At 32.6% G+C, this 22,558-nt stretch overlaps 1 protein-coding gene across 2 annotated transcripts; it reads right to left on the reverse strand.

Moving 5' to 3' along the window:
* On the reverse strand, positions 1-21,172 carry LOC106717149. 2 transcript variants are annotated; one of them, XM_014510875.2, is made up of 9 exons: positions 21,097-21,172; positions 11,603-11,784; positions 7,851-7,971; positions 7,511-7,655; positions 5,407-5,505; positions 3,967-4,113; positions 3,011-3,163; positions 1,404-1,506; positions 1-114 (listed from the first exon to the last, which is right to left on the reverse strand). In XM_014510875.2, exons 1-9 carry the CDS (start codon positions 21,155-21,157, stop codon positions 16-18), a joined length of 1,110 nt encoding a protein of 369 aa, XP_014366361.2. In that variant the 5' UTR covers positions 21,158-21,172; the 3' UTR covers positions 1-15. The 2 variants fall into 2 exon arrangements, with proteins under 2 accessions (XP_014366361.2, XP_014366362.2); XM_014510876.2 differs by lacking the exons at positions 3,967-4,113; positions 5,407-5,505.
* Positions 21,173-22,558: the final 1,386 nt, after the last annotated feature.

Genomic DNA, 22,558 nt, shown 5'->3' on the forward strand with positions numbered 1-22,558 from the left:
TGGATCCACAGATGTTTACTCTATGGGCTGGGGTCGCACGATCTCGCACTTGCCGGGAGTGGCGGGCGTCGGATCGTCCGAGAACATCGGATTCTTAACCTCCATATCACCAGTCTGAAATAATATCGTGTTACCGTCGAATCGCAAACTTCGTTCGTTAACCTGACAGACTGTGTTATAATTTTACAGTTGTTATGGTGGAAAAATAATAAACCTTGATTTTTTTTTTACTGTATTTCAAAAAATTATCTTAAATAATTTGACTGTCTAAAAAAGATCAAAAGATCAGAAGGAATCTGATTTTTTAATTTGATGAATTTTAATGTAATTTTTCTAACAACGAAAGGGAAGATATCATGTTCAATTTTGAGAATTTATCTCTTTAATAGATGTTAAAATTATTTAAAAAAGAAGTGAAATTAAAAACTACGAAAGTTGTAATTTTACGGCGACATTATACTAAACCAAAAATAAAATCGTATGTAATGTAATTATTCAGTTTGCAGTGGCAGCACGCGGTGTACAAACTATCTCATATCACACTTTCGTTCACTCACAACTGGACGGAGATATTTGATAAGGATAAAGAAGTTTTTTTTTAATTGAAATAATAGCAGATTTTTCTACTAATATTTCTCTACCATTCCAACTAAGCGCTATGCTTGTGATAGGATATGGTTCTAGACAGTTGAACTACTGTATGGCGGGATTTGAAACCATGTGATCGGATGTCAGGTGTCGTTAAGGGTATCTTAACCATTTGACTATTGACGCTTCGCTAACGCTATTGGCGCATAAAACAGCAGCGCCTTTAGCAGAAAAAAAAATATTAAGGAACGAGTGGCAAAATGCGGACAACGGATAAAACATGACAATTAAATTATAAAAATGTTAGAAGATTATTGTTCATAAGAATTCCAGGTAAACTAGAAAAATATATAGTTCACGACAATAGTCATATATACAATAAAAGGTAAGATATATATTGTGTATAAAACATACATTGAAGTAGTAAAAGAAAAAGTGGAGTAGTGTCTTATCGCAGAGTCAAGAGTATGGCGTAGTTAACACAACGATCGTTTGAATTGCTGCACCGCCGAAGACAAGCAATTTTAAACGATGATGATGATGATGACCTTTCAACGGATGGCAATTCAAACACGACAAACGAAAGTAGAAAAAAGTCGCCCAACTGCTTGATGAAGTTTGACGAAGGCACATGCAGAATGTAGAATGCAAAACGGAACTGAAAATTAAAAATAAACAACAACATAAACACAAACTTTGAAAATAAAAAAAAAAAAAACAAAAAAAAAATAAATAAAAAAATGGACTTTATTTTTGTCTTCAAAACAGAGTGATGCGGATTTCAAACGTAGATGTTTTTGCGGACGACTACTCACGGTAGCGAACCCGGGACATTCATACACGGTGTAGTCTCCTTCTTCGTTCTCATCGGACTCTGGCTCGGAAACGGATCCAGGACGATTGTCCGGCACACCACCCCTGCACAAATATTTTATTACGTCTGTGTAAATTTATTTAGTCTATGTCGAATTACAAATACGTAAAAATATTTCAATCATTCTAATTTGATTCTTACGAAGTATTTTTCGAATCACAAAAGTAAATTAATGTGAAAAGCTTGAAGGGTCTAAGCAATTACGTATAATTTTGTATTTTTGTGGCTTTTCAATCATTCGTTCATTTATATATTCCAATAATATAATCTGGTGAAATGTATTTATCTGATATTACAAATAACTATTGACAGACGTAACTGTAATTGAAATGTTTGAAGGCGGCGGTGGGCATGTGGGCGTGTGGGCGCGCGCGGCCGTACGGCGTGGGCTACCTACGGAGAAAAGGTAGAGCATTCCGAACCTTCTCCCGGCAACTATATAAATAATTCTTGTAAAATTTTAAAAAAGCTCGCGCGCGACGTTACGAAATGTTATTTTAGAAAAATGTCGAAATCCAATTTGTGCAGTTGAGGCGTATTAAAAATATGCAGCTTGAATTTGATAAAGTTATTTTGTCATTTTATTTAACAAAAAATGTGATATATATTTGAGTATGGTCAGACGTCTTCGGATAAACATAGACTACGTTAGCATGCATCCATTTATCATCTAATGTTAAGACTGTAGCACACTGCTGCGAAAGCTAACCGGAATCTATTCTGATATAAGCATGACATAGATTTATCTGCATTTGCAATCACATATCTGACAAAACTTTAAATCACAGTATTAGAAGTCTTCTTACCATTTTAGTAATATTATAAATGCAAATGTTTAAATGGATGGATGGATGAATGTTTGCTTGAAAGTATCTCCAGAACGGCTCAACGGAGCTTGATGATATTTGGCATAGATGTAGATCATAGTTTGGAAGAATACATAGGCTACTTACTATGTTTTTTTTATTCTTCAACGATGAATCCCATCTACTTATCTCATAAAGTCGTAGTTTTCATAATTAACCATGACTTTCTGAGACTAAAATCTCTCATTAAAACAAAATGTTATCTCTGTATGGTCAAAGGGATGACGATATGTTTTATATAGAAATTTTGGTCTCGGAAACCAACGGTAAGTCATTAGTGAGGTTACGTTAAAATCAATATTATAGAAAACGAGCACGAAAATTGAAGCCAGTCGAATGGAACACGTTTTTTCATTTTTGTTCTTAAGTAATGAGTTTAATTGATTTTATTTAATTAACCGCTTTTGTTAACCGAATTTCGTGGTCCAATTAAAAAGGTATTTGTTAGCTTTTATGCAAAGTAAATTGCTAACTGTCGATAGCCTGGTTTTATAGAGGACATCTGGGTCAAAGATTCCCAAACTATTGTTTCTCGAGGACCCGTTTAAAAAAATTATTGGTTTCAGTGAACCCCTGTTAATACATTTTTATCTCTACATCTTAAGCCTCCGCCGAGTCCTCCATGGAGCCTAGAGACTCCACCAGGACCTGTTTAGAATCACTGTTCTAGATTAAAACATACCTTTCCATAGCAATGATCTGTTGCTTTTGGTGCTGGTAGTGGTAGAGATGCGCAGACTGCGCCAGTCTACTGTCGCCGTTGGGGTCCGAGGGTCCGGTAACACCGTAAGCAGGGTAATCGGGCTCGCCAGGTGCTCTTATTTTCTTCGATAATCTAAATATAATTACAACACAAAATTACCATAAGCTACCAAATAAACTAAACCATCAGATAAGGAAAGTTGTCGTGTCCACACCAAAAACCATCACCACACAGAAGATTTCCCCTCTGGAAAAGTCCCGACGGGAGAAAGCCAATCTTCTAAGTGACTTCTAGCGCAGATGTATCACTAATTGTGGGTTTTTAAGTTAGTGTTTATAGAACGCAATGCAAATTACAAGCACTTGCATGTTCCAATATTAAATATAACTCACATATAACTCTCATTATTAAAATTGGAAAGTCTGTATGTATATTGAAAAAAAAATCGCATTTCGTAAAACTATTTTTTATTTTTTTCTGTATGTCCGCAAGGTTTAATCACCGGAACAGCTGGATTGATTTTTACGGCACTTTGATCAGAAGGTAGCTGATGCACGCCGGTATATATAGGCAACTTTATTAAAATGCTGCGCTAACGAAGTCGACACCGACCGCTAGTATACAATACATTTTTAATTTTGTTAGAATTGAGTTATAATGGACGTCGTTGACAAATTACAAGCGCCTTGAATTCAATCGCGTGCGAGTACGAACATAACACGTACGTTCATAAAAAAAAATGTGGTTATATTACGAAATGTTTTCAAACATCACATTTAAAAGGATAGATATTTGGCTACTATAATTATAAAGTTGATTAAGCAATTCATCAAATAGTTTTATGGAATAAATTGTATGTAAATAAAATTATACCTCAATTACTTTCTAGCTACTGTGTATTCCAAACTTGACCACGATCACCGGTTTATACTTACACGTAGAGTCCGTACGTCAATCCTATAAGGGAGACAGTGATGGCAGCTATCACACCGATGAGGATTGCGATGCTGTAGATAGAATCCGAGAGGTTGGAGGCGTTCGTTTCGTATAAGAAGGTGTGTCGAGGCCTGGCCGTGCTGTCGCTGCAAATGTCACAGACATTCCCAACAAAGTGGTCACTAGTAATATAATACTATCCATATCCATACATTTATACAGTATGATTAAACGAGCTCTTTTCTATCGTTTCAACATATTTATGGCAACACAATTTTTTTTATAGTAATTTTGTATTAAATAAATTCTCATCATTTTGATTAAGTTTAATGCCCCTTGTACACAAGTTAACGTAAATCTTTGAAATCAGGTGATTTTAGTCGCTACGCAACGCAATTTCATTGAGGTTCGTAAACAGCACGCGTCGTCGACATTTCTATCTGTCAATGTCATAGACAGTCATTGCAATTTTTTAAGATGGCGGAACAAATCTATACAGTTGAAATGTAGTCGCTATATTTTTACTGATCGAATAGAAAACTCGCGTCGACGATTCAATATTGTGTGTAAGGTGCATTAGAATGCGATACTCACGACGCAACTATACGATATTAGTATCAGAGATTTAAGTTCCCTTGTGTACGAAGGGCCTAACTTATTAATACATAAAAAAATACTCGTTCATTCGTACCAACTTATACTAAGCTACATTCCTAACATTGATATTACTACTCACAATACCGGTATTAAAAAGTGAATTTCAAAAGTGACATGCTTAATAATAATTCTGAAAAAAAAACCAATATAATCCGTCTACACATAATTCAGATTCCTTCACAATAAAAAATAAAAAAAACTAAAATGTAATCAAAGTAATTTCTCAATAACGAAATAACATTTCTAAGAATTATTTAACTGTACGTAAGCAGCTTAAACGAACGAAAATGTACTGAACCTTAATTAAATAACTGAAGATATTCCAAGAATACTTCAAGCAATAAATCAAAATATCGAACATCACATTTCATATTGGAATTTGTTTTTAACATAGAAATTTCTATGTAAATTTGTAAATTAGTGGCCAACAGACAAAGTCTATATTGACATCATGTCGAAGAAGAAATGTTGTGTTGCGATTCGACTAACAGTTTCAGGATGTAAGGTGTGCAGGCGTGGAGGAGTGGGTGTGTTCTAACGGACTGGATCAATATTCGGTCATAGATTCGAAAATTATTTTAATTACTTTGTATAAAACAGACTACCAAATTAGAAGTATGCTGTAGCCGTATTTAAATAATAGATTATATTTTTCGATTGCAATTAAGATGTTTAGATCGGTTAAATTTCAACCAAATAAATGTTAATTAAAAATACCGCGGATAAACAAAAATGGTTCGAGATCGAATATTGATTTCGGCCGGTGTACAAACTACTTTCACCTCTCTTCGGTATAAGTTTCAACAGACGGATGCATTATTTTCAACCAGCGCAGATTGGCTGGTATTAAGGAGACAGGCAGGCGGTATTCCATATTAGTCCTGGAATTAATATGCTTTCTACTGTTACTGTTACGAAAGATTTTATTATTAAGTTGATGATTATCATTCAATTAACATAAAATGGTGATCAAATCCAAGGATACATTATAACTTAATCTATTTTATTCTGTAAGATATTATACAAAAGATGTGATAATTAAAAAAAAAATTATATGGTAACAAATAATGTCCTATCTTATCCTATAATAATGAGATTTTACTTACTTTTACTTCATATGGTTATTATATTAATAAAACATAACCGTAATTATTTGTACTACTCATTTATTACGGTAGAGAACAACTAGTACAATTGTTCCATTTAAAAAGAGTCACTTAGTTGACAGTTTAAATAATGTTTTAATTTCCTTTCATAAAGGTTTATTTAGTATTATAAGTAAATACTAGAATTGTACATTGTACAAGTTAATGTGTATTTTGAAAGTGTATTCATTTGGTAAACCGGAACAGTTGTATATGACATGTGTGCTGGATTCAGGTGTATTGTTATTGTGAATACATTGTCAACGTCCGCCGCATATGACCCCCCACAAAGAGGGGGAGGCGGTGGATTACATTTATTATTTTTCTCGATGTACCCCTAAACGAATATGTTACTGATGACACACCATTAACTATTTTATTTATTAAAATATGACATATCCGACCTCATTGATTACTACCAAAGTGACCATACTGGCCATTAAGAATGTTGCTCACGAAAAGTAGAAGGAAAAAGTTATATGAAACAGAGAAGGATCGCTCATATGTAAGTGAATTTATTTGTCCTTGTTCAGAGCTTTCAGGTAGTGCATGGATTTCGGAAGTAATTAAACGCTTGCCGCTTTTAATAAATATTTCACGTATTCGTTTACGTATTCAGATTAACTTACGTTAAAGCATAACAATTTTATAAAAGTTTTAACCTATACGTCACAAATATGAAAAAGGCAAAAAGGCGAGTTCGTGAGAATGACAAAACTGACAGCAGCACACATTGACTGGTTACAGTGAAAAAGAATTTGTAGAACAGCTTTGTAAAAACCAAACTCTATCGAACTACGGTAGTTATAAATTGAACCTTTTCGCGGAAATGGATTCTAACCAAAAGTCAAAACGACTTTACAATTTAAAAAATATATATGTATATCCTATTCTAACCTTGACCTAATAAAATCCATGCTGGTTGAATAAGATTTAAATTTTTACGTTTTATAATAGCAATTTTTCAAATATACAACATTTTGGTGACAAATATTATACGAATTTTATGATTAACTTAGACATATTTTGTCGAAGTTACGTTTCCAAAATATAGAATTATATTATAATTTTGTCGAAGTGCTTTATAATTTTTTTATATTGCGTTCCAACTTTGTTTTTAATTACGTAGTATTTCAAATTAGATGTGGGTTTTTGGGACCAAAATCCCCGTTAATAACATATTGTTACCTCTGTTTTGTCAAAGATAATGACAGGGATGACGATATGTTTTATATAGAGATTTTGGTCTTAGAAACCAACGGTTAGAGGCTTAATAAACAAGTTAACGGCTTAGCTGAGTTCCCAAGGGAGTCCTCCAGTTATACTTAAACAGATTTAAAGTTAATGCGAAAACACGGCGATGTTACAAAATATGAAAGTTATTTATAAACAGAACTGAGTTACTTTCCAATGACGTGAAAAATAAATATGGCTTTTGCTGATAAAAGCCATATTTATCTATAAATATCTTTTGTGTAATGGATTACGGTTCAGATTAATTATTTTGTTTTTTTACATCTTAATGTCAACCTAGTAACCTTCCACTATAATAGAATGAGTCCATCGATTTCATTTCCAAATAAATTCTAAAAATGTATTCAGGTTGGGAATAGAAAAATACTGTGACATTTTAAATAAAAAAAAAGTTAATATAGTTAATTGGATAGCTTGACCAGTTTGAAAGGCAACTCAATTCCATTGCTAGTATTATGATGTAAAAATAAGAGATAAGTAAACATACAATCCACGAGTGAGTTCGTCCACTTCGTCAGCCACTAGCGCATTGCTTATTTCAGAATCTGGACTGATCTTAGGTGCCAAGCCTAGTCTCTTCATGTGGTCCATCACATAGTCACTTCGTTCATAATTTGGCGTCGTTTTCACTCCTGAATTGAAAATATTATATGAATACTTTGAAAGTATAACGTAATCGGTATAGACTTCAAATCCGCCTTTAAATCTCGATTTAAGACTCAATATTATTAATTTTTTAAACATCTTTTTTAGCATCTAAGAGATGATAGATCGATTTGACTACACACAGCTTCGGTTAAGGACAGGTAGATAATGTTTGTACTTACGAAATTGGTTTTCCTCCAAATAGTAATAGTGGGAGTTCTTCGGTGTCCAAGCGAAAGGCTTCGAAGTATTTTCTTCGTCATAGAATCCATTATGTCTCCCCCTCTTATTATGACGCAACATCTAGCAATAAAACAAAAACATATGATATATGTATATGAAAAACAACAATGTAGGTCTGTACGTAATTTAAAAAGGCTGTATTTAGTATAGCAATTTTTTTCAATATACTTCGATTTTTAAGATATGACTTTGATGTTTTTTGTGAAAACGAATGCAACAGAGAAGTGAGGGTTAAAAAAATTCAATGAAATATAATTTTCACCGTCGTCATTTACTTGGACAGCATCGGTTGCGGACTCGTTTTGGTTATATATAAAATTATCGTGCCTTGTATGTGATATATGTGAGAGATAAACTCCTGAAACTATTAAACCGAGACGACAGTTTTTATTAATATTTGTACTTAATGCCAGTTATTCGAAGTCGGAGTATAAAATAAAAAGCCACAACATTGAGTAGCGTTCGTGTTCGTGGTCCGCTTGTTCCATGAATTCAGGGAATTTGAAACGTGTAAATAACAGACAAGCTTCCGAGAACTCGTGCTCTGTATTCAATATTTTCACTTAAAATGTTCGAAAATTGATAAAGTGATCGTTAGAAAATTAATTAATATTTCTTGTGATTTTGATTACTTTTACAAAATTCTCAGAAATTGATTGAGCTGGGACTCAATAGAAAAATCCTTTGGTGATTAGAGAGATGTAAAACTAGCTTTTACCCGCGACTCCGTCCGCGCGGAATAAAAAAATGTTCACACAAGATAAAAAAAAAGTTCCTATGTCCGTCTCCTAGTTCTAAGCTACCTCCCCATCAATTTTCAGCTAAATCAGTTGGACCGATCTTGAGTTACAAATAGTGTAACTAACACGACTTTCTTTTATATATATAGATATCCACAGGTACATTACCGGATATAATAGAAGACAACACGACTGATGATAGCTATTTTTACCCACCCCGTTAGTGTAAAATTTTCATGCAAATGTAATTACAAGGAGACACGTAAACTTTCAGCAGGAACTAGTTATAGACAGGTTGTATGATGGATGGAGAGGACGGGGGGGGGGGGGAAGGGGGAATTGTAATGAAGTTTTAACAGTGATTTTGAACACGATGCACTAGACTGCGTTACAGTATTAACCATGATGTAAATTTGTTGTGAGGTCATGATAAATCTTCACTGTCGTAGCACACGTGTCACAGCATTATTGCTATATACCTTCGTTCTTTTTAAGAAAAAAAAAAAACAGAAATGACAAAGTATACATTCGCTAAAACATTTCAAATTCTCGGTTGGACACTCCAGATTACTTGAGTGCACTATACTTTTGCGATATTCAAATTTATGTTGTGGGACACGTGTCGGGAATGTGCAGCACTGTAACTGGTAGAGTTAATGAATTTAAAATGTATTGTACACGGAAGCTGAGTTGCCCGAGATTTGAATCTAATTATTGACTTTATTGGCACTTGACCTTTAATCGTGCCTTGTTTATGTTGAAATTTTCATATTCCGTAGTTTGTGATATGATACATCATATTTACATGTACATTTGATAATTTTGTAATAAAAAAAACAAACAAGTGTAGCTTATGTTAGTCGCAGGATTTTTTAAATTGGATCCGATTTTTTACTTATACTGAAAAAAAAGATATTGATGTGTAAATTTCTCCTGAACTTATATGCGAATACAAATGCGTCGTTATTTTTGTCAATTTGTGAAACAAGTCAATTTATCTCACGATTACAAAAGATTTAACGATTTGTTTAGGCAAGTTACAAACGGGCGGTGTACACGACTTGTCGATGCTATGTATTCGCGGCATCTGTATATTGAAATAGTTGGAACATTGCGACTGCAGAGCACTTTGCTTTGTGCAGCAGCCCTGAGACTCGATTTTAACTCTAACGTAACTCTACATTTAAAAGTAAATAATCAACGTCGATCTGGCTTATTTGAAACACTCATTATCTAGATATAAAACAACTGACTGGAGCGGAAAAATGGCCGTTTGTTCACATCGCCGAATCATTAATTTAAAAACGTGATTTTAACTCTCATGGTCTCTCCGTCTATGAAAGAATCGAGATCACAACATGTTTTATTTGATTGTTTCAGTTGTAGAGGACTAAGGGAGATATTTTCGCGTGCTATGTTTATTGCTTTGTTTTTATCATTATTTAGCTAATTGTGATTTTTTAATTTGTGTATGTTTCTTAAATTGTATGTTCGTATTTAAATTTGGAATTAAGTATACTTGAGGACAAAAGAATTAGGCCGCTTTTATGTGTTATAATATTCTATAAATAATTATGATGTTCGAGTACACGATCAATAAGTAACGAATCTATTTATCTATCTGATATCACTGGGCAGCAAATATCTTGAAAGTCGGTAAGGTTAATGTATCTGTGGGCGTAATTAAAGGAAAATAGACTTTGTTTTCTTTTATTTTAATATATATGAATACAGCATCTTAAGCATTTTTTCTTTAGTAATAACTAAAGAAAAACTTGAAACAGATAGAATTCTATTGAATTATTGATATTATTTTAAGGATATTGTAAAAATGGATCAAAAAGAGTAGACATCACTATTTTTACTTATTTAAGACGAGCAGCTGTACTCGGATGACGTCGTTGTTGTTTGAAATGGTGAGGATTTAATGAAAATGTAATAACATTTCAACGGTAAGCGCGTTAACTGGTCGCAGATTATCGTTGAGCATTGTGATTATAGAATATTATCATCGGAGAGAATTAATACCACAAAGCGGTTAGTTGTTTGTCCGTCGGCCGCGACTGCTCGCGCTGGATTATTGCATTAACTTATATCTTAACACACCTGATAGCTGGTAATTCGTATCGAAGCAAAGTGGATCGGAACCAAAGTTAAGTATATCACTCTGTAGAGTGTGTAAAAAACAGCCAAGCAGCTAAAAATGATGTTTTATCGATGCAACACCAATCCACACATTCATGTTTGTTGTTTGGTGTTTGCTGTTCGTCGTTATTTGCCAAGCGTGCGTAGTGGGCTCAGTTCAGCGGTATGGGTACGTCACATTACCGCGTACGGCACATGGGATTGAAGTCTACAGTCGCGAACGCGAGTCAATGAAACGTCATTTGACGCTGACAATATGCGCATAAGTACAAAATTTGTCATAGCAAAATACAAAATACATAAATTATAGCTCTTATGGTCAAACTTGACTATGCGACATTGGATCTTAATTGGGAACATAATTAAAATCTTTGTCTGGGGCAGGGTTAATTAGCGAAATTATTTAACAAAACCACATTTTCTTATTTTATAGCAGGGCCTCTTCTTCGATATGTAAACCCGAAAAAAACCTCAGAGAGGAGAACTGTTTTCGGAACAGATTTTCTTCCGAAATGAGTTCAAAGTGGGTGGAATTAAGTTACTACTAAGTAATAGTTATTAAGTAACTGGTCAATTTCTTTTCAACAACGTGTCAAGGGTTGGCTGATGGTTGTTAGTTTTCTCCTCGCTAGAGATGTCGTCCTAGTTGAACTTTCGCAGCTCTATCGTAGAGCAATTTTGAAAAGGATACATCATGTTCTAGAGTTTTTACCCAACCGATGAAAAGGTATAAAAGTATATATATTGCATATCTTGTGAGATTAACTCTTTTCATCGGATGGGTTAACACCCATTAAGTAACTTACATTCTCGAGCCATTCGTTGATTTGTACGTTAATAGTCGGGTTAGCGGGTTTCAGGGTCGGTCTGCCTTTAATCACTGGCTCCTCATCTACGGCAGTTAGAAGGGTGCGCAACTTTTCTATGTTCGCAGCTTCCTGCCTATTCATTTCTTCATAGTCCTGCTCGGAGGGCTGTACCGCTTTAGCTGCAACAAAATTAAGCAATTAATATCATGAATAAAGTAACTTTTAGCGCCTCATCCTAAAATTCCTCTCATCAAAAAATATTAGAATTTAACGCAAGTTATTAAAATAAAAGTATTAACTAAAAACGCAATCTTATACAATACAGCTCTCTTACAATTACACTGAGAGAGTTGTATACAGATTCATATTTTAAAATTCAGATATATTTTTCGATACGTAAAAATTATTTGAGAAGTTTTACCTTTCAAAATGATTTGATTTAGAAAGTTTAAATTGATTTTGTATCATTCCGAATCCGATATGTATAGTTATTAACCTTCCAATATTGAATAACAAAGTTCATTGAAGGGACACTTCGTTATCAGGGTGCGATACTGTCGCGATGTGACGTCGTGCCGGCAAAAATACTCATAGTGATAACATACGCGAACTAACGAATAACTTATGATGTGCTTAGCAATCAATTTCCACTGCCAACAGTTGTATAAAAACATAAATATTTTACAAATTTATTTTATTCATGAAATCCTATCTATAATTAATTTATTACTATTTATGGTAACATAATTCAAACAAAACGTCTTAAACTAAAATATGTTTTTAACCAATTGTATGTCTTCAAAACTGACAAGCAAATATTTATTTTATGTGTCCCGTTTTGGGACTGATATTGCATAAATATAAATACTATCGTTTATTTTAAAGCCCAATGCCCATATTAGATTAGATTAAATCATATATATAAAATTCGAAACGGCTTCACCAATATTTATGAAATTTTATATGCATAATAAGTAGGTTTGTGAATCTGCTACTATCTATTTTTTATACCACTATTAAGTTCTTTTTTTAATTCCGCGCAGACAGAGTTTCGGGCGACAACTAGTTTGTTATACAATACTAGATTACTATGTTGCTTTATTGTATCACTGATACAAATAACTTTAAGATATAAACATAACGAGTTCAGATTCAGTTCGTAGAGAAACTTGTAAACGACTTTGTGTTGAATTAATATAGGTATATGAAGGAAGCCGCGAGCTGCCGCTAACTTCAGTCGAATTAATAACATCTTCAAGTTACATTAAATAGAAATCTCCGTTGAATTGCGGCAGAATATTCCCATAACTGATTGATTTACCTACAACTACTAGTATTTATACATTAGGATGTAATAAAATGCTAGTAGAATTAATAACTTCTAATCAAACTAAATTATGACACCTCACTGGCGCCCTTCTGGCTGTTTAAAGCGACAAATTTATCTCACCCGGTGGGTTTAAGTCAAACTAAATTACGATAGCTCACTAGTGCACTTCCTCTGTCAATGTCAAAAAAGTGTCACAAGATCCTTGTCGTACTGTATAAACCGACAAAATTATCTGACCCGGTCATAAGTCAAAATAAATTACTATAGCTCACAAGCGCACTTCCTCTGTCCATGTCAAAAAAGTGTCACAAGATCCTTGTCGTACTGTATAAACCGACAAAATTATATGACCCGGTCATAAGTCAAAATAAATTACGATAGCTCACAAGCGCACTTCCTCTGTCAATGTAAAAAAAGTGTCACAAGATCCTTGTCGTACTGTATAAACCGACAAAATTATATGACCCGGTGGGTATTTAACCGAATTATATTTCACTTGAAATAAAGAATTAAAATTTTAAATGTTAAATCTCAACAATTTTGAATTAAATGATTAATTACGAAAAGAACTTTTTGACATGTTTATTTAGCGCCGGCGAGCTAGTGACAGTTGCGCGCGGCGCACTTGCTACAATATTAAGCATATGATGTTATATGCAAGTGTTCACATTGAACTAACACGATAAAGCGCAATACTCTCGCAACGTCAATTAAGTTTAACCAGTTTGTACTGGTCGATCGAGTGAAGAAGCACTTAGAAGATTCCTGAAGTGAAGATGCGTTCTCCTTCAAAAGTTTATAAAACGATTTAAAATCGGTCCAATCAATGTAAAGTTTTCAATGTAACCTTTCCAATATTTGTTAATAGAAAAGGATGTATTGTATTTGTCAATTTTCATTATTATTTTTAATCAATTTGATATACAATCAACGATGTAAGGATTGCAAAAGAATTAGAAAAACATTTTATAGGGATTCACTATGTTAGAAATAGTTCGAAAAATAGTTCGTAAGTTTTGAACTCCGTACCATACACAGTAACTTAACTTCGCAACGATGTGAAGTTATTCCTATAGATATTGAAAACTCTCGATAACTTGTTAAGTATTCTAGTGCATGTGATAATTAAATTATCGAGTTCCAAGCAATTTCAGTACAAATAATTAGTGCTTGGAGCTTGTACCGTGTCATTTGCCTAATAATGTGAAATATCAATTAATGAAATTGATAATTATCTAAAAAAAATATGATAATGAAATAAAAATGATGATGTAAATGTAAATAAATAGAAAGTTAAAGTTACATAAGTGTGTAAATGTGTAAGAATAGAAATATATTGTTGATAAGTTATTTTCACAAAATTGTTATATATTCTAAAATCTAAAACTTTCTAATTATAGGATAGTTATTTTAAAATACGTAGCATTTACAATACCCTTTTAGCGTTCACTATTTACATAAAAGTCAATACTATTATTACCCCATACTACTACAGGTTCTCTCAGAAAAGTTTTATAAGTTTAAAAAAGTATTTAACGTTAAATAAATGATGTAAATAAAGCGCTATCTTCTATCTATTTTTAGTAATAAAGAGATTTGAATGAAGCTTGCTAGTGCATTATGAGAACGCCACAGAAGATTTGTGTCCTAGTTTTTTTTAAACTTTTAATGACACTTGCCTAGTGCTGTACTTTTTTACTATTTAGACTTTAGATTTTTGCATTGCAACGCGTGCAAGGTTCAAGGTTACAAAACGTTAACAGTCAGATGGTTCTGTGAAAACTCAATTCAGATCAAACGAAATGGTAGTTGCCGCTTTGATGAATTTCCAATTTCCATCGTTTCCGTACATATTGGAAACAAGAATATAGTGCGCATCATTGAATGTCATATTCGTGCATTCACATGTCGCCGACGACCTTGGATTCTCTGTGCAATTGTTCTTTTTTAATTAATTTAAAACACACGTTATGGTAACTGCGCATACAATATGTTGATAGTTCGGTGTATATTTCCAGTCCAGTAAAGGGTTGTTTACGTTTAAATGCCATGACAATTGCGTATTAAGATTTTTCCATGCACCGGTGTCACGTTTTGTAAGGTGCACCTAAATGTCAAGGATGGGGTTTGTTGCCAAAAAAATATAAGTGCGTCAATAAATTATTGTACTTTTGCATATATTAAAAGATAAAAGCTTTAGTTCTTATTGATATTTTTTGATAATTGATAGCTAAAAAATAAACACCTTTCTAAATGTAAATTCAAAACAAATTTTTACTAATTTATTCTAGTTTTAAGGTTTATTTAAAGCTTTTAATTTAATTAACTTTTTTAATAAACTTTAAAAATCCCTTTTCAAAAGTTATTAAACTACAAAAAGTTAGAAGATCTTTAGATATAGTGAATTGAAAACATTCATGTATAACTTAAAAGCACTAAGTAGTTATGAAGTATATAATGACGTAAGCCGCTCCCGGGCGACTAACATGTAACCTTGTTAGTGTAACAAGTCTCATCGCAAGGGTTACTTTAAATCTTTGAATGGAAACATGATTTAAACACATTTTTTAAGTCCATTTTTATACCAATCTTATTTTAATTTTTTAGTTAATATTTTTTTTATCGTAGTAAAAAAAAAATTTCTATCGACGAAAAAAAAAAATTATATCCATTGTAAAAGTATGATTGAATATTGTTTTTATATTTGCGTTTTGGAGCCCCCTGTTGATTTTATAACAAAGGTTTCTTCCATAAAAAGGTGTAGTTGAACCACCAAAAACTATGGTTTTAACATAACCATAGTATCTAATTTTTTAATTATTTGAAAACATTTAAGGTCTTTATCGCCTAAACTATAGCTTTGGATAGAAGGAAGTTGGGTTCAATCTTGATGTTTTCGACCAAAGAAACTGTGTACTGCACACAATTTTCTCAGACTTCCTATATGCATAGAGTCATAGCTGGTTGTAGGAATTAGATTGTATAAAGTTGTCATCAAAAAGTTTCGCTCTCTTAGTTTATATAGCAAGTGTAAAACATCGCGTTCTCGTCAACAGTAAGCATAAAGAGACACCAGAGATAGTTTGAGTATTGTTGAGTGGAAATTATTCGAAGTATTACAATTTAACAACAACAACTGATGAATTCCGAAGGTAAATGCGTATTAAAATAAATCTATATCTTAGTCACTTGGAAGCTTCTAGAAGTATTCGTCATCTTGATTTTGTAAACATGAAATTATAATTTTCTCATAAATCAATATCTTATCTGTGACAGGTCCTTTAATTATAAACAAAGTTACAAAATTATTGCAGAAAGATGTGTACAAAATATGTCATCATCCATCTTATTTTGTTAAACAAATATTGAGATAAAAACATTGTGTACGTGACTTTCGAAATGTAAATCCTACGGTTACATTTGTGTGTGGAGCATACGGTTCTAATTCCCAGGGAGGTTGATGGGAGATTAATTTGTTCGCAATAACTACTATCGAGATTACTTCAATCAGAATTCGACATTACATACAAGTCAATTTATGTGCGAGGGACAGAATAATAATGTATACACAACACTGACAGATATTGCACAATCGACAGTTATTAATGCAGGAGCTAGACTGTTTTGTGTGTATAAAAGTGAACTTTCACTGTCCAATTAGCTGTGCAAAAAAAAAAATTCGCGCAGTGATGTGTATGGTTATCTAACCTGAGTCTAGAGGTCTGAATCATCTGATTCAGAATACAAGTCGAAGAACTAAATTCAACAGATGTAACGAAGATATTAGTAGTGCTTGCTTGCACGTATTCATTACGAAAATTATTTATCGGGTATAAGAAACTTTTTATTTTAAAAGCACCATTGTTAATTCAATCGATCGTAAAGGCAATCGTTTAAAGTAAACATCAATCGTACAAGTTTCTTCTGTATGTTATATGTAATTTGTACGACGTAAGAGCATTTTAATCTCGACGCGGCGGTCAACTTGAGAATTGCAATAATCAAAGGCCAAAGTCAATTCAATGAGCTACGCGTTGTTATTGACTTTTGCTTGTTTGAAGTTTTTAAGTACTCACTAACTTTCGTCCGAGACTTAGCTAGCGCGTACCATCTTTAAACCACATCATCACTTCATCCGGTGGGATCGTGGTTAAGCGCTAGCTTACTCAATATTAAAAAAAACAATAGTGATGTTTAAATATTACCTATTAGTTAAGTTACAAGTGAACAGTCAGGAGAAATAGGAATTCTTTTATCTACAATATCCATACAAGGATATAAACAAGCAGTAAAAATAATTCCCTACGTTTAGTGGATTTTTAAATCATTTGAAATATGATTACAGTTATCAAATAGTACTGAATTCGCTGGAATAGAAAGAAAATTTTGATGTGTGCTATTCTTGTGAAATCGAGGGCCGTTCTTTTTAAAAAGCTTAGGACACAGTTATAGAATATTTAGAAACAGTTAAATATTTAACAGAATATATAAAATATTATAATTTTTATTAATGAAATAAACATTTTGAATATTGTTATCAAATTTGTCCGACAACCGTTGCTATGTTCAATAGATATCCGTATAGAATATTAAAAAAAATATACCTTATTACATAAAAACTATTTATTTAAAGAAGGATAATTAGTTATATTTTAAGAAAAAAAAGTTACAATTTAGAATTAAGTACTAATTCATTTTTATAGTGGAATTAATTTACTTTAATTCAAACAAGAAAAAAAAAAACAACAAAATGTAAAAAGTTTCGTAAACCGATTAAAATTTTTTATATTTATACTAGCTGTTGCCTGCGATTATGTCTGCGCGAAATTAGAAAAAACATAATAAGTAGACTATGTGTTCTTCCAGACTATGTTCTATATCTGAGACAAATTTCATCAAAATCCGTTCAGCCGTTCAAGAGATAACTTCAAACAAACATCCATCCATTCATCCATCTAAACATTCGCATTTATAATATTAGTAGGATATATTTGTAACCGAATAAGCACAGATTAACTACGTAAAGAAACTTGACGTAGTTTTGCGGAAACTTTTTACCATCTCGACTTCTATTTCATTAGGTACTTTTTGGTAGCATTTTGCGCAAAAAAATATTCTATTTTTCCAATAATAAATATTATAAAGAAAAATACAATCCGTGACAACTAGAATTATAAGAGGTTGAATAATAATTTGTTTTATTAACAGACAAAAACCATTTGTAATCAGTCAATTTGAATACGATGTCGTAGAGACGTGTTTTTTCACGTGTGTTTCCATTTCAAGTAAATGTACAAGAAAAGTACTTCCGTCGCTCTGATTCACTTTGGAAAACAAAAGAGAGAACAACAATGACCTTATTACGGCAGTTGATTCACGGTCGCAGCATTATTATCAAATAAAACAGATGGGGATCAACTATAGTTGTGTATTCCAAGTACATAATGTCCTTGGTATTGATTCCTTACGACGTTTTACCCATCCTATGCATTTTTGTTTATTAGTTTTTGGAATATGCGTTTCAAATTTTAACGTATATTAAAAAAAATGGTTAAAAGAAATATAAAAAAATTAAACAATATTTCATTCATTTATTAAATAATTAATATATAATAATTATCATTTGATTTAATTAACATAATTGACATATATATTTTTTTATTTTCAGAATCATTCGCGTGGAATCTCGTAGTATTCTTCCAAAAGTTTCTTCATTATATGAAGAAAACATCATATTGTTGTAGTCATTTTTTCATCCTGTAGTGCTCTCTCGTTAATTCTTTTATATTCGTAAGAGCAATTTTAACAATTTGTCCAGTTTCCGCGGCAGTTGAGGCAACTTTTATAGGCCACCGCTTCATTGGCAAATATTGACGTTTAATCAGGCAAAGTTTTTGAACACGCGGTTAACTTTTAATTTAATAAGTTACTCGAGCAGCATAAAAAACTATCTTTTTCTATGCTTGGAGTAAATGGAGAAGGTTTTTCTTATTCCTTAAATACAGAGCTGGGCATTAACTCGTTAATCCGTTAATCGTTAATTAACGAAGTTAACATTTTGCTTAACGGATTAACTTTTAAGTTAACTTCAAAAAGTGTTAACGCTTTGTTAACTTCCGTTAATAAAAGTCCGTTAATCGTTAAATTAGAAACTTGGAGACGTGCTGTCATTTTGTTTAAATAACGCGCCACGCCACGCTCGTAGGTTCAACTATGTTGAGCGACTGTCGGCGACTCGAATGGTGAACGAACGAGTTGATAATTGATATATGTGAAATTCGCGTGCAAGTGTGATGCATCAGAGCGTCCGGGAAAGACGTGACCAACAGGACAAAATCAAAAGAAGGTTCGAAATAGTATATTTCATTACGAGTATATAAAAGCAAGAGTATGTAATAGCCCACATTCCGAACGCTCTTCGTCCCTACAATACCCTCCAATCCCTTTTTGAGCAACTGTATTAAAACATTTTTTTACTCGTGCTTTTTCTTTAGCTTTTCCAAACTCGTGCGTTCTCTTTCCCAACTGTCAAAATAATGTCCATTAAAAAGAAAAAACCAACCACGAAGTTTTAACAAAAATAAATCATTGAAGTTTTTATGATTCATGTAAATATTGCTAAAAAGAAGCTCCTTATTTGTTACAATATCAGATTTAATTATTTTATTCAATGAATTAGGTTAGGTTTCATTTTATTTGATCTCATTAAATTTCATTTTCATTTCATATCAATAAAAATAATCTACAGAAAACTTGGCCGTTTGGGCATAGTTCCCTTTGCCTACCCAGAATGGGTGAATAAAACAAAAAAAAATCTGTTTGTATTCTTTTACGGTTGGCGCCATTTTTCAAACATTTTAGTTAGTTGAGTTTATTTATTGTGTTTTTATTATTCTATTAAATTGGTTCATTTTTTCGCAACTGTATTAAAAATAGTTGTCCAGTGAACGTGCGGAACTGTCATTAGAACTTGTTCCAACTGTCAACCCTCACCTTCGGCTGCGCCTCGGCTTGGGTAGACATTTGTCGGAACTCTTTGCAATGACAGGCTTTCCGCACTCGTAATGAAATATACTATAATGCTCTAATACTATGTCTCTTCTCTGTCTCTTGTCTCTAATACTAATGTGTTATAGAATATATAGTCAAATTACTATTTTAAACAAGTGTCGCCACAAAAGTGTGAAATTAGTATGTAAAATTTTGGTATGGTTAACTGTTAACGATTAACTTTAACTTGCGTTAAATTTTCGAGAATTTAACGCTTTAACGATTAACGAAGTTAATTTTTTAATTAACGAATTAACGATTAACGAAGTTAACTTTTCGATTAACTGTGCCCACCTGTGCTTAAATATCTCTAAACTCTAAACGTTTATTTTTATTTTTTGTTGTTATTTTTTTAAATAAACGATATTTTCGTTTATTTTTCTAACTTCGTTTCACAATGCGCACAGCAAGGAATAAATTATTTTATATATACAAATATTAAAACAATAAAGTAGTACTTATTTAAAAATACTGTTTAAAAAATCGAGGGATCTATAGTTTTTTTAAATAATTTATATTTATTTTTCTTATTAAAATTCTGTATAATAATAAATTATCTTAATTAATTCATAATTAATCATCACAAGTGTGTGTTCAAGAATAATTATTTTTTTAAACACTAAATATGTGTTCATTTCAAATGTGTTTTGTAAATGCGCTTTAAATTTGATTTCAATAATCAAATTTTTACTGTTTTTTAATTTTTTTTTATTTCCATTTTTTACGTAAAACACATATTATTTTTTGACATTTTTTATCTTTTGAAAAGTTTTTATTTAAGCCTATTTTTTTATTTTGTTTTTTCGATTGTAATAAAACAAAAAAACAAAAATTAATGAATATCACGAAATACGAAATTTCATTAATTTATAACTTAAAATAATATGCTAAACGCTACATCTGAAACATGTTTAAAAACAACAAAAGCGCTGCATAAGGGCGGCTATTTAAAATTGTTGCGCCAAGTAACAGGTGTCACACACGAACTAGTGCGAGCCCAAACTCGTTTCCCGACAATTAAACACGCAAAAATAATCGCAGGGCTTCATCTAAAATTCGCAAAAGTATAAACGCAACAGTATACAAATTAAAAAATAAAATAAAAACTTACCATAATGTTCAGCTACGTTCCACGCTGTCAGGAGCATCACGATAACCCGGATAGCGTGCATCTTGTCGGCTGCTTCGGTGCGAAGTGAACTTCTGTTTACTACTCTCGCTCAAGCTAGAGTTGCGCATCGATCGATACCGCCCACATCCTAGACCCTACTCATATAAAAAGGACACAAACGCCAACACACCCTTATCACTTAATTACAAAAGGGTATTCTGCCGCTTACGACCCTTTGCTCTGAGGATTATCTTCGAAGCGTGCATCCGCTGAATGCAGAGAGTAGCAATTTATATTCTGTAACTCTTTGTTTAAAGTTCAAAATCAAATGACCAATATTCTTGACGTTTGAACAAACCGGCGTCGCTACTAAGCATACTGAAGTCGCTCGTGTAAAGTCCTGTCATGAGAAACACGATACAAATTACATTGGCAGTTGATATCCTTATCGATGTAATATGCGTATGAAGGTTAACGTCGATCAGAATACGCTCTGAAATCTAAAAGCCGTTGAAATCTGGCGAGAGTTTAACTAAAAGGATTAACTTTAAAGCCTGAAAGTTGTCATTTAAAGTTTGAAACTTCGTTCAAGTGAATTTATTAGCTTAAGAAATTTTCTTTGAAAAGAATCAAGTAATCAAGTATCTATCTAATATTCATTTTGCATTCATGAAATGCGTATGATTAGATGGATGGATGTTTGCTTGAAGGTATCTTCAGAACGCCTCAACGGATCTGGATGAAATTGGCATTGATATAGAACATAGTCTGGAAGGAGACATACGCAATTTAGTACGTATTATGTTATTTCCGTGAGAAAAGCTAGTTAAATAATAAGTAGAAATTCATTGTAGACCACTGCGACCAACGTGAATTGATTAATTAAAAAACTAATATGTTATTATTTAATTTTTTAGTTTGATATTTAGTTGTAGACACTGTATAAGAAAGTATAACGGTTTTGACATCTCCGATGCAATTTTGAGTCTTCAACTAACTTAGTTAAGGTGTTTGCTAAGCACATGGAGTATAAAGTTTTTTTTTATAAGAAAAAGGGCACACGATCAGCGGGAATAATAGATAACATTGCCCATAGACATCTGCTACACTATAACTTTAGATGCTATGCCGGCCTTGGAAAAAGAGATATGTCGCTCCTTGAAAAGCCTTAAGTCGTAGTGGTTTGGAAATACAGCCTAGGACAGACCGTTCCAGAGTTTGGAAGCTTCAAGAGCCTAGCAATGCCATACTACGCCATCACAAATTTATATCAATCTTAATTCATATTAATATTACTAATATAAATGTGAAGGTTTAGGTGGATGTTTGTTAGAAGTTATCTTCCGAAAGGCTGCATGGATCTCGCTGGAAATTGGTATAGAATATAGTTTGTAAGAACATATATGCTACTAATTAAGTTTTTTTTTATTCGCACGGATTAAATCGCAGGTCAGTTAGTACT

Source organism: Papilio machaon, chromosome Z (genome assembly GCF_912999745.1).
Source record: "Papilio machaon chromosome Z, ilPapMach1.1, whole genome shotgun sequence".
Classification (NCBI taxonomy): Eukaryota; Metazoa; Arthropoda; class Insecta; order Lepidoptera; family Papilionidae; genus Papilio; species Papilio machaon.